Below are 13031 nucleotides of genomic sequence, written 5' to 3'. Positions count from 1 at the left end.
GCAGCTGCTGGGCTTGGAGGACCTCGACACGAAGCCGGGAATAAAATTTCAAGACAGAAAGGCTCGATAAAACCGACATTCCCGGACATCGCCTGCAGCCAGGGCAGGGATGAGACTGCCCCGCTGCTCTCCCTGCTGATTGCGGCGGCAGCATCTCGTCAGCAGCGAGGGCAGCAGTTCCAGCAGCACAAAGCTCAGCACGGCCGCGCGTTCCCTCAGGAGCCAGCCCGGTGACCGAGCCCGAAGCCGGTGACCGAGCCCGAGCCCTCACGGGGGCCGCCCACCCTCAGCCGGCACCGGAGTCACCGCCCTCCCGCTCTGACCACGCCCCCTTTCGCCCCGCCCTTGTCTCCCATTGGCTGCCCGGGTCGAGGCCCCGCCCCGGCGGCCGCGGTTGGCGCGCAGCGGCGGCGCGGGGCGCGGAGTCGCGGCGCCATGGAGACGGCGCTGCCGCTGCCGCTGCTGCTGCTGCCGGTGCTGCTGCCTCTGCCGCTGCTGCTGCCACTGCTGCCGCTGCTGCCCGTGCTGCCGGTACTGCCCGTGCTGCCCCGCGCCGCCGCCGAGCAGGGTGAGCCGGGCGTGGCGGCAGCGCCTCCCGGTGCTCCGGCGCCTCCCGGTTCTTCGCCGCTCCCGCGCCGTGTCCCCGGTGCTCCGTCACCGCCGTGTCCCCTCGGCGCATCGGCGCCGGCTTTGGTTGCCCGCGGCGGGTCGCGCAGCGGGTTGCGGTACCGGGAGCGGCCGGCTCGGCTCGGCGCTGGGGTCGCTCCGGGATGGCCGGACCGGTTGTGGGGCGGGTGTGCCGCCGCTCTCCGGGGCGCGGGGTTCTGCCGGAGGAGCGAGAGAGGACGGACGAGTCCTCGTGGAGTGACCGGGTCAGCGCGGGGTGTCCCGGTCCCCGCGGTCACCGGGGGAACGAGGCAGCGCGCTGCCAGTGCCGTGACACTGTTCGAGCCTGGGGTCCGCGTTCGCGGGGACTGCGCTGCCACGGACGGAGCCCGGTGGTCCCGGAGGCGAGAGGAGCGTCCCGGAGCGTTCCGGAGCGGTGTCAGGGATGTGCCGGCCGGGGATGCGCCGCCGCACCCCTCGTTCCCGGTGTCTGAGCCCGAGGCTCAACCTGCCGCTCCGGGGCTGTGGCTGTTTGCTGGCTGTGGAAGGATCGTGAAGCTGTGAACTGAGGGAGATAGCTTTTCCTGTCAAAGACAGAATTGGCTGTTTTGTGGGAGAAGGGTGGTGTTTGCCAGGGAAATCCCTCTTTCAAAGCAGCTGCTGGTGCCTTTCGGGTCCAGCATCCGCACGCTGTGGGCATGGCACAGTGGCAGTGCTGTCTGTGGTGATGGTACAGTGCTGTCTGTGGTGAGGGTACAGTGGCAGTGCTGTCTGTGTGTCCCTGGGGTTGCACAGTCCTTAGGGCATTGATCAGGCACCTGTGGGGTTGTTCTGGCTGTGCAGTGACAGCTCCCTGCTCACACGGTGATGCCATGGCTGCTGGAGCCCTGGCACAGCATGGCACTGAGCTTCCCAGTGCATGGACACGGTGGGTTTTACCAGCATTTTTTAAACCAGCATTTCCTGTGTCGGTGGTTTTCCTAATATGTTGTCTTGCCTGCAGTTGTCCTGCTGGACTCCAAGGAATCACAGGCGGAGCTGGGCTGGACCTCTCACCCATCCAACGGGGTAAGCACAGGGGTGGGACTGTCCCTCTGCACCATTGGGGAGGGTGGAAGGGTCAAATGCTCAGCAGCATTTCAAGTCCTGCCTGCGAGAGCTTTGCTTACACAGAGCTGGGGTGGGGCTGGCAGCCTTGGGACCTCCTCAGTCAGGGTCTATAGGTAGCTTGGCATGATCACTGCCAGGAGCCTCTGGCAGCAGAACGAGGAGTGAGGTCCCTCCTCAAAATGGGATTTAACACTACTAAAACAAGCCAAAAAACAATAAACATCAGGGGGAACACTGGTGGGCATTCAGCCTGACTCAACTTTGCAGGAACCTGCAAGACCTACAATTAGTAATAATCAAACCTCGTTGAGTTCCTTCCCCAATGCAGGAGGCTGCTGGAAAATACCTTGGCTTTTACACTACTAAAAGACAAAAGGGATTTTACACTGCTAAAACAAGCCAATAAACACTGGATCGTTAAGGTTTGTGCTGTGGTTTGCATACCAGCATGAGCACCAAGGGTCAGTCCAGCCCTTGGAATCCCAGGGCTGTGCCTGGGGAGGTCACTGGGAGTTGTGCAATGTAATATTTATTTCATCAGCCCCTGGTTTTGCTGCTGGTGTTGGTCTAAAGCCACTTTCAGTGAGCTTGGAGTTGTGCTCCTTGCAGCTTTGGGTTCATTTTCCTAAATGGAAATTAAGTGTTCAGAGGGAAGAGTGATAGGTCTGGAGTCATGTGTGGCACAGCTGTTTGTTTGCAGAAGAAACTCTGTTCTGGGTATGTTTTGACTGTTTTGCATAAATTTACCCCCAGAAAAGATTGCTCTGGGAAATTGCCAGGTTGTCATTCAGGCTGTGAGGGTTGAATCATCATCATTTCACTGATCAGAATCTCTGCTGATAGCTTTGGGGAAACCCTGTTTCACTTGCAGGATTGGAGGATTTGTCCTGTTGCAGCTGAAACTTCTCCTGGCAGAGAAGCTGCTGCTGTTCATGAAGGTGTTTGACATTCTTATGTGATGGTGTGACTGGTGTCCTTAGAGACGGATTAGAGATGGATTTCTTGGAAATCTTGGATTTCTCTGGGTGGCCCAACCCCATCCAGCATTACACTGTGTGGATGCACTTTCCCAGGGATGGAAAATCTGAGGAGTGTGTTGGAAATGAAGGCTCTGGCTCCTTAGCAAATGATGTGTCCAGAACCAAGCTTTGTTTTCCAAGATCTGCTCCCAGTGCTGCCTTTCTGGTTGCATTTTCACATTTATACCTCTGTGGAGAGCTCAGGTGTTGGGTGGTCCAAGAGCAGCTGGTGGGTTTGGTGGGCTGAGGACTTCCAGGGACAGAAAATATGAGGAATGTGTGGGAGATGAAGGCTCTGGCTCCTCAGCAGATGATGTGTCCAGAACCAAGCTTTTTTTCCCAAAATCTGCTCCCATTTTGGTTGCATTTTCACATTTTTACCTCTGTGGAGAGCTCAGGTGTTGGGTGGTCCAAGAGCAGCTGGTGGGTTTGGTGGGCTGAGGACTTCCAGGGACAGAAAATATGAGGAATGTGTGGGAGATGAAGGCTCAAGCTCCTTAGCAGGTGATATGTCCAGAACCAAGCTTTGTTTTCCAAGACCTGCTGCCTTTCTGGTTGTGTTTTGACATTTGCACCTCTGTGGAGAGCTCAGGTGTTGGTCGGGTGGAGTAGCTGCTGGGTTTGGTGCCTACAGCATAATGGTGGGGAGGGGTGGCAGTGACATTTCTGCTGGTTGGTGTGTCTCTGCTGGGGCAGCTCCCAAGCTTTGTGTTCTGTCCCCAGTGGGAAGAGATCAGCGGCGTGGATGAGACCTACAAGCCCATCCGCACGTACCAGGTGTGCAACGTGATGGAGCCCAACCAGAACAACTGGCTGCAGACGGGCTGGATCGCCCGGCGCGATGGCCAGAGGATCTTCATCGAGCTCAAGTTCACCCTGAGGGACTGCAACAGCATCCCTGGCGTGACCAGCACCTGCAAGGAGACCTTCAACCTGTACTACGTGGAGTCTGACTCCGACCTGGGCTGGAGCGTCCACGAGGGGAAGCACACCAAGATCGACACCATCGCCGCCGACGAGAGCTTCACGCAGGGCGACCTGGGCGAGCGCAAGATGAAACTCAACACTGAGCTCAGGGAGATTGGGCACCTGAGCAAGAGAGGCTTCCACCTGGGCTTCCAGGATGTGGGAGCCTGCGTGGCGCTGGTCTCCGTGCGAGTTTACTACAAGAAGTGTCTGAGCACGGTGCAGAACCTGGCGCTGTTCCCCGACACGGTGGCAGAGACGGCCTTTGTGACGCTGGTGGAGGTGCAGGGCACCTGTGTGGCCCATGCTGAGGTGGATGTGGATAACCCCCCTCGGATGCACTGCAGCGCAGAGGGAGAGTGGCTGGTGCCCATCGGGAAGTGCATGTGCAGCCCTGGCTTCGAGGAGAAGGACGGGGCATGCAGAGGTAAAAGTTGCCATTGGTGTCCTGGAAGGTTTTGTGTGTGTCAGTCCATGCTGCTGCCAGAGCTCTCTGGTGCCTGAGCACAGTTTGGATAAATGGATATTGGATATTGGATATTTGGATAAATGGAATTGTCTTTTGCGGCAATATGTTTGTTTGGGTGATGGCAGCTCCCCAGTGAAGCACCAGAGGTTTGTTTGGAGGGCATGGAGACCATGGTGCTGCTTGGGCAGATGTGTCAGAGCAGGTTTGGTGGGCTGAGGACTGCTGCCAGAGCTCTCTGGTGCCTGAGCACAGTTTGGATAAAAGGATATTGGATATTTGGATCAGTGGAATTGTCTTTTGCGGCAATATGTTTGTTTGGGTGATGGCAGCTCCCCAGAGAAACACCAGAGGTTTGTTTGGAGGGTATGGAGCTGCTCTGCAGATGCATCAGAGAGGGTTTGGTGGGCTGAGAACTGCTGCCAGAGCTCTCTGGTGCCTGAGCACAGTTTGGATAAATGGATTTTGGATATTTGGATCAGTGGAATTGTTTTTTCTTTGTTTGGGTGATGGCAGCTCCCCAGTGAAGCACCAGAGGTTTGTTTGGAGGGCATGGGGCTGCTCTGCAGACCTAGCAGAGTGGATTTGGTGGGCTGAGGACTGCTGCCAGAGCTCTCTGGTGCCTGAACACAGTTTGGATAAGTTGATATTGGATATTTGGATAAGTGGAATTGTCTTTTGCAGCAATATGTTTGTTTGGGTGATGGCAGCTCCCCAGTGAAGCACCAGAGGTTTGTTTGGAGGGTGGCGTGGGGCTGCTCTGCAGCATAGTGATGTGTTAGAGTGGGTTTGGTGGGCTGAGGACTGCTGCCAGAGCTCTCTGGTGCCTGAGCACAGTTTGGACAAATGGATATTGGATATTTGGATAAATGGAATTTGCAGCAATATGTTTGTTTGGGTGATGGCAGCTCCCCAGTGAAGCACCAGAGGTTTGTTTGGAGGGCATGGGGCTGCTCTGCAGCATAGTGCTGGTTAGGCAGACGTGTCAGAGCTCAGGATGCTGTCAGGCATTTCCCACAGCTTTATCTGTAATGTTAAAATTACTCTAGAACATTAATATCCCTATTGATACGCTTTGGACACGGTTTAATGATTTGGTGACTGTACAGCTCACAAGGTTGTGTTTAAGGGCAGCTGCACAAATGGATGCACCCTCTGCCTTAACAAGGCATCCCACTAATGAACCTGGGGCTCTGACCATTTCCATCTTTCAAAGGCAGGTCAGAGCCAGGTGTGGGATGCTGGCTGCCATACTCTTCCTCAGAGTGTGCAGCCTCTGAATGGAGAGAATTGCTGGGATAATGCCACCCCTGGGCACCTTCTTGCCAGCTAGGACCTGGGGGAGGAGGTGAATTCTTCAGTAAAACACATCTGAAAAGATCCTTTGCTGTCCAGATGATACCTTGGATGTCCCTTTTCACCTCACAAACAGATTGAGAAGAAAACAGCTAAAAGTCCCAGGCATTGGAGTTCCCCACACTGGAGGCAGGAGGTGCAGTAGGAGATTGAGCTTTCTGCCCTCCAGGAGCACCTCCAGCCTTCTCACTGGTGGTGCTGCCTCCCTCCAGGCTGGTGGGATGCCCTTCCCAGTGCTCTGGGCAGTGGCTTCTCCTTAAGAAGACCTTATTAAAGCTATCAAATTGAAATCTCAGTGCTGTTGATTGCTTCAGTGGCTGCATGGCAGCTTGCCACGCTTCCCACATCTGTTTGGAGTGGGGATTTACATAGTGAGTCCCAGAAGGCTTTTGCTAATGTTTCAGGTTTCTCTGTGTTGAGTTTAAATAATTCATATTCTCTGAGGAAAAATATTTGAAGTAATTTAATGGACATAATTAAGTTTCTCTCCCCTCTCACAGAAAGCAGGTCATTAGTCATTCTCTGTGGAGCAGCGTCTGATGTCTGGTCAAATATCAGAAAATAGTTTTTAAGGGTTGAAAGTTTTGGGTTTGTTTGCAGCCCTGCATTAGCATAGTGCTAAGTGAATAGCTTGAAAAGATTCCTGATAAAAGCTGCCTGGGCTGTGGAAATTCTTCAGTGAGAACAAAAGCCCTTGAGCTGGAGGCAGGGGGATGCTTTGGGAGTTTGGGGGTGCTAAACCAGCCAGGTGATGGCACAACACACCTGGCACCACCTCTGTGATCCTGTGCAGGCTTTGGAGGGCTCTGAGGGTGTGAATCCTGCATGAAACCTCTTGGTCACAGGTTATTTTACAGGTTTTGTGGGCCTGAGAGGTCTGAGCGGTGGACTGGGGATGGTGGGGGCTTTGCTGGCGCCTGTGGGGTGGCATGGGGGCCAGGGTGGTGGTGGCAGCAGGACTGTGGAGGTGGTGACAGCAGGACTGTGGTGGTGGCAGCAGGACAGTGGAGGTGACACCAGGACTGTGGAGGTGACAGCAGGACTGTGGAGGTGGCACCAGGACTGTGGAGGTGACACCAGGACTGTGGAGGTGGCACCAGAACTGTGGAGGTGGCAGCAGGACTGTGGTGGCAGCAGGACCATGGTGGTGACAGCAGGACAGTGCACGTGACAGCAGGACTGTGGTGGCAGCAGGGCTGTGGTGGTGACAGCAGGACTGTGGTGGCAGCAGGGCTGTGGTGGTGACAGCAGGACTGTGGTGGCAGCAGAACTGTAGAGGTGACAGCAGGACTGTGGAGGTGGCAGCAGGACTGTGGTGGTGGCAGCAGGACAGTTACAGGACTGTGGTGACAGCAGGACTGTGGTGGTGGCAGCAGGACTGTGGTGGTGACAGTACGGCTGTGGTGGTGACAGCAGGACTGTGGTGGTGACAGTACGGCTGTGGAGGTGACAGCAGGACTGTGGTGGTGACAGTACGGCTGTGGTGGTGACAGCAGGACTGTGGTGGTGGCAGCAGGACTGTGGAGGTGACAGCAGGACTGTGGTGGTGACAGCAGGACTGTGGTGGTGGCAGCAGGACTGTGGTGGTGGCAGCAGGACTGTGGAGGTGACAGCAGTGGAGGAAGCAGGAGGTGAACTGCTGAAGGTGTTTAACCTTGGTGGCAGAGCTGGTGTCCCTGTAACCCTGATTGAATTACTGAGAGCATCCTGTACCAAGAGAAGGTTTGTGTCCTCACTCTGAAATTAGGAGAGATGACAAAAAGGACAATAGGATTTCTGACTCTGCTAATTCTGGCTGCAGGAAAGCTGAGCCTTCCCATGTCCAACCTTCTGTCCCGCACCACTGACAAGTTTGCATGTTTCTGATGAATTGTTTTTCTGTTTGGTGGAGTGCAGCCATCTCTGGGGTGGGACTGCACAACTTTAGTGTCTGTTTAACATCCACCCACGAAGAAGAGGAGAGTTTGTCACTGAAAATACACTCAGACTTGTCTTGCCTGATGTATCTCTGCAGCCAGCTGCTGCTCTGTGCTTCCTCTGACCATAAAACCCATTCCCAGCAGATGCACAGCAGGCAATTGGGCAGCCCTGTGCTCTGTGGATGATCCCTTGCCCATCCCTGTTTTGTTTTTACTTGCCTTCTCAGCTTTGATTTCTTTTTGCCATTAATTTTGTCAGGTGTGAGCTGCAGCCCCTTTGTGCTGGTTGTTTTGTGTAAATGAAGCCCTGATGTGGGGGATCTGCCTGACATTTTCATTCAAAGTTGTCTCCTTCTGCTTCCTCTTTTCTATCCAATCCCTGGTAATATCTGCAAGGAGAATTTCAACAAAGCTCAAGGTTAATATTTACCAGCCAGATTTGCTGCAAATAAGACAACTTAAACCAGACATTGCATTAATATGATGGAGGCCAGTTACCAAAAATAGCAGCCAGCCACTCTTCTTTGACAGAAACAGTAAATTTGTGCTCTGGCAAAGTTTCCTCCTCAATTCATTTTCCTCCATTTCTGACAGCCCTGGCAGGAGCCAGCTCTGCCCTGCTGCTGTGTCCCATGCTCTGCTGCCCCCACCAGCACCTGGAGCCCAGCTTGGTCTGGTCAATGATGGTCTAATTAGTGTCCCTGTCCCTTGGCTACATGGGAATGACATCACTGGAAACAGTTTTAGAGTTGGAATAGTTTCTGGTGCTTTGTCAGGATTTTTAAGTGACCTTTTAAAGAGATGAGGGTTGCTCATCTCTTTAAAACCTCACACAGGAGGCTTCAGTGCCAGCCTTGTCCACAGGTGCTGTTTGAAATGGGGAATAACAGAAATTCCCCCTCCTTGTCTGCATCACTGGGTGGATTTTTGAGCAGCATGTTGAATTCAGCCTGCTATGGACAAGACACAAGGAAGATTTATTTGTATTTCTCTTAGGGAGAAAGCAGAGGTTTAGGGTGGGAGTGGGATGTGGGGTGAGTCAGATGCTCTTCTGTCCATTGGATGTGTCCCACCACAGCATTGTGTCACTGCAGTGTCCTTAGGTGGAAAAGAAATAGTTCAATTGAAAGTTAGAGAAATTTTTGACAATATTTTGTCATTTACTGCAAAGATACCTCCTGAAGCCTGAGGTCTGCTTTTCTGTTTGAATAGAAAAAAGATGGATCCAAGTGTACAGCACTTGGAGCTTTTGATTTGTTTCATCTTTTATACATTAGCTTACAAACCTGTAAGTGCTCCTGGAGTGTTCTTTATCTGCTGACTGATGCTGGAGGATTATGCATACATTTATTTTTTCCTCCTGGAGCTCTGCAAGTTGCACAGAGCACCAGGTTTTGCTTTCATCACAGATGCAGCCACAGGCATCCCACAGTCAGGCCCTGTGCTTGCTGCTGTGTGGAACTGGAGGAAATTCCAGAGGAAATTCCAGAGGAACTGATTTCAGAGGTGAGATTCACTGGTTTGGGCTGTGCACGCACACACATGGAGAGAGGTGAGCATTGTTTGTGAAGGAGGGAAATTAGAGGTTGGATCTAACATGAGGAGGTTTAGGTGATTTGGGTGTGCTGCCCACCAGCCACACACATGGAGCAGCAAAAAGAGTGTCTCTGCAGTAATGTCCAGCCATGGAGGTGTCCATCCTTTGGGATTGCACGTTCCCTTGCTGCTCACAGCGTGTCTGAAATAATTCTGCCTTTGGAAGTCGTGACAGATGCACACACAAATCGTTCCGTGACATTTAATTTCAGAGCAAGCTGCTCTGACAATTACAAGCATCACAAGTTGTTTGCAGGATTCCTGTGAGGTTAAGGTCATGGATATCATGGATAACGTGTTGGATGGGCTGTTGAAATCCAGAGGGGACGTGTCCTGCCCACAGCTGAGGGGGTTTGTGTGAGCTCAGAGTGCTCAGTAGGGCTGTCCTTCTGTCTGTCTGTCTGACTGGTCAGCCAGTCCTTCACCAGGAGCTGCTTGGTGGCTGCATTATGGAGCTGAGAACACAGCAGTGAATTGCACTTGGCTCAGAGGATGTGCCTGCTTCAGTGTGTCCTTGAGGAACATTCTGGCATAAATAGCACAATGAGGTTCTGTCAGTCCTGGCTGGATTCATCAAATGCACTCTCTTAGATATTTCCAGACTGTTTCTTCTGGGCTAAATCACTAAATTTAATTTCTGCTGTTAAGAGTTCCTTTTTGGGGATGCACAAGGATCTTACCCTTGGACTCAGGTTTTCTTTTTAGTACTCCACAAATTATTTAACAGGGACAAAAATTACAGAGTAGCATTGTCTAGAGGTGTCAGAATTGCTGGCAACGTGTTGGACCATAGGCTGCTTGTTAAAAACCAGTTATTTAAAACCTCCAAACTGTGTGGAAGGCTTTTGGATTCTCTGGGGTGGTGCAGCCTAAAGTTCCCATCCTGGCAGACATGGGAGCAAGGTGAGAAGAGCCTGACTCAGTGCTTGCATTGATTGCTCCTCATGCTGGCTTTGTCCCTCTCACAGAGGCACAGAGACTGGACACGAGTGCTGTCCCTCCTCTCTGCCTGCATTATTGATCCCAGCTGGTGCACTAAGGCAAGGTGAGACCTCAAACTCAGCATGGAGGGGCAGGAGCCTCTCTGCCACCCAAGGATGTTTTCAGCAAGGCTCTTTGACCACCTCAGTGCAGCACTGAAGCTCTGTCAGTGATTTACACAGGGTGCCCTGGCTGGTTTGGGCAGGGTGTCCTTGTCCATGGGCACTGCTGGCAGCATCTGTCCCTCCTTGGGGCTGCTGTCCCCTCCTCTCCCCTGTGCTTTGCCTCTGAAGCACTGATGAAATGTTTGGAACATAATAAAGAGTGACTTGATAATGGGATTTGGATAGATGGAGTAGGGCTGTGCCAGTGAGGGGTCAGCAGGAGCTCCTGTGAGAGATGCATTGGGAACAATTTGGATGACAGTGGTGACATTGCAGGTTTGAGTGCTGGAAGGGCCCAGTGCTCCCAGTCTGCCCTTGCTGGGAGGGATTTGGGCTGTCAGGCTGCCTGTGGTGCTGTGCTGGTTCCTGCTGTGGCACCCCCAGTGCTGGCTGCCTGTTTGCCCAGCTGTGGCTTTCCTAAAGAGCATTTTTATGAATGTCTGCTTCAACAGAGAAAATTAACACACATTAAAGCAGATGAACTTTGTCAAATACAATTCCAGGACCAAAACTGGAAAGGAATTGATTTTGGAAGACAACCCAGTTGTAGTGTTAATTATAAATGCCTGTATAGGCATTTTGAGTGAGGCTGCAGCTGTTATTAATTCATGCTGGCACACACAGCACTGCTGCTGGTAGGACTTCACTGGGAAGGGGAATGGAAAGCTGTGCTGTGCCACTGGAGTGGGAAACCATACATTTTCTAGGTCTGCATCCTCAGTTACCCCTGCTTTCCCCATGGCACAGGCTGGGAATGAGAGAGGACGTTGCTCTTTCCAAAAACACCCTGGTGCTAAGAGAAGCCTTTCCCAAGGTTGCCCAATGCTGGGTAATTAGCCAAGCTGCCTCACAAATGAGTGCTGCTGGTTTGGCAGTGTGCAGGCAGTGTTACAGAGGGGGAATGTGCTCTCCCTGGCAGTGACAGGATCCTAAATGTGATCCTCCCCTCCTGAGGAGCTCCTGTGGTCAGCATGGTGGAGCTGGAGAGAGGCACTTGATCCATCTGACCCATCTGACTGCTTCTCTTTGGCTCTAAGACAGTTATTGAATTTCATTGTTTAATAATTTAGTTGTGGTAGCACCAGAGGACCAGGAACAGGATAGAAAGCAGTGTACAAAAAAAGAGAATTTCATTCTATAAATTGATGACCTGATCCCCCAAAGAGCTGTCACATACCCACTGCAGAAATAAGCAGTGTGAAACGACAGGGACACCTAAACCAGCTGGAGACCAAGAAAAACACTCGTAGGATGAGGTGGAAGAAGGTGGGAGTTTGTCTGAAAAAAGAAACAGAGACACACACATGATGCATCACATGTGCTGGGGGCACTTTTGTTCTTTTCAAGGGCAAGTTTTGGATGGCCAAGATAAAAAAAAAAAAAAAAGCAAATAAAGCTCATAGCTCCTTGTGGAACATACTCACATGTGGTGCCTGCTCCTGGGCCACGCAAATTGGGGCATTTTGTGGTGTCATTAATGTCAGGCACTTCTGTAAACTTACTTGTGGCTGTTAGAAAACAGGGTGGGCTATTCTGAAAGACACTTCTAATTGGGAATGTTCAGTTTCCTGCCATGAGATGTCAGATTTGTGTGACAGGCACATCTGAGGGATGGGGTCTGGGTTTAGTGTTGGATCTCATCATGTTTGTAGACAGGATAGATTTTCCTGTCTGATGCAGTGATATTTCTGCCCTGTATTTCTGCCCTCTGTGGTGGTCAGTGCTGCTTAACTAAAGGAAAAACCACACTCTGTCTCCATTCTATGGATACACTACAAGTTTTTATTTTGTTTCTCAACTCTAAAGAGGGAACTGGAAATTTCAGGAGTAATTTTAACATTTGCTATTTTTTCCTGGTTTATCTAGCACCCTAGATAGGGAATGACATTTATTATGAAAGTCAGTGCAGAGCTACAGAACCCAAATGGGTAAAACCAAGGGAATCTTTCTTTCTTGGTGCCAGGATCATGCAGGTGCTCAGGGAAAGCAGCTTAGAGGGTGGTGTCTGCTGGCCAGGGACAGCAAAGGAGGCTGCCGTGAGATGTCAGATTTGTGTGACAGGCACATCTGAGGGATGGGGTCTGGGTTTAGTGTTGGATCCCATCATGTTTGTCAACAGGATTGATTTTCCTGTCTCATGCAGTGATATTTCTGCCCTGTGTGGTGGTCAGTGCTGCCTAACTAAAGGAAAAACCACACTCTGTCTCCATTCTATGAATACACTACTAGTTCTGATTTGGCTTCTCAGCTCTAAAGAGGGAACTGGAAATTTTGGGAGTAATTTTAACATTTGCTATTTTTTCCTGGTTTATCTAGCACCCTAGATAGGGAATGACATTACTGTGAAAGTCAGTGCAGAGCTACAGAACCCAAATGGGTAAAACCAAGGGACATATTTCTTTGTTGGTGCCAGGATCATGCAGGTGCTCAGGGAAATCAGCTTAGAGGGTGGTGTCTGCAAAGGAGGCTCCAGGAATCAGGGAAATGCACTCATCAGACATGTCAATATTTGTGTGGCTCTCCACTAACAGCCTCTCTCTCTTTCAGCTTGCCTTCCAGGGTTTTACAAGCTCTCCCTCCGTCTCCCTCTGTGCTCTCCATGCCCTGAGCACAGCTTCACACATGAGGAAGCCTCCACCTTCTGTTTGTGCCAGACAAATTACTCCAGGTCTCCTTCAGACCCACCATCTGCCTCCTGCACACGTACGTCTCTGTCTGTCTGCCCAGGCACTCTGTCTGTCTGTCCAGACACCCTGTCTGTCCTGCAGTGCCCAGGGCTGTGCCTGCCTGCTCTGTGTGCTCACCTCAGTCTGTGCTGGGGTGGGGATGCAGGGGATGGAGGGGCTGT

The 13031-nt window shown here is 51.9% G+C and overlaps 1 protein-coding gene across 1 annotated transcript in view; it reads left to right on the top strand.

Moving 5' to 3' along the window:
• Positions 1-435: 435 nt before the first annotated feature.
• Positions 436-13031, top strand: part of EPHA10 (EPH receptor A10) — a 34258-nt gene continuing 21662 nt past the window's right edge. The window contains exons 1-4 of the mRNA XM_064731446.1: positions 436-568; positions 1610-1674; positions 3459-4128; positions 12731-12886. Coding sequence (XP_064587516.1) covers positions 436-568; positions 1610-1674; positions 3459-4128; positions 12731-12886 — 1024 coding nt within the window. The remainder of the gene's footprint in view (positions 569-1609; positions 1675-3458; positions 4129-12730; positions 12887-13031) is intronic.

The sequence above is a fragment of the Zonotrichia leucophrys genome, chromosome 23 (genome assembly GCF_028769735.1).
Source record: "Zonotrichia leucophrys gambelii isolate GWCS_2022_RI chromosome 23, RI_Zleu_2.0, whole genome shotgun sequence".
Lineage (NCBI taxonomy): Eukaryota > Metazoa > Chordata > Aves > Passeriformes > Passerellidae > Zonotrichia > Zonotrichia leucophrys.
The sequence above is the reverse complement of the archived record's forward strand: the minus strand, read 5'-3'. Positions and strand labels throughout refer to the sequence as shown.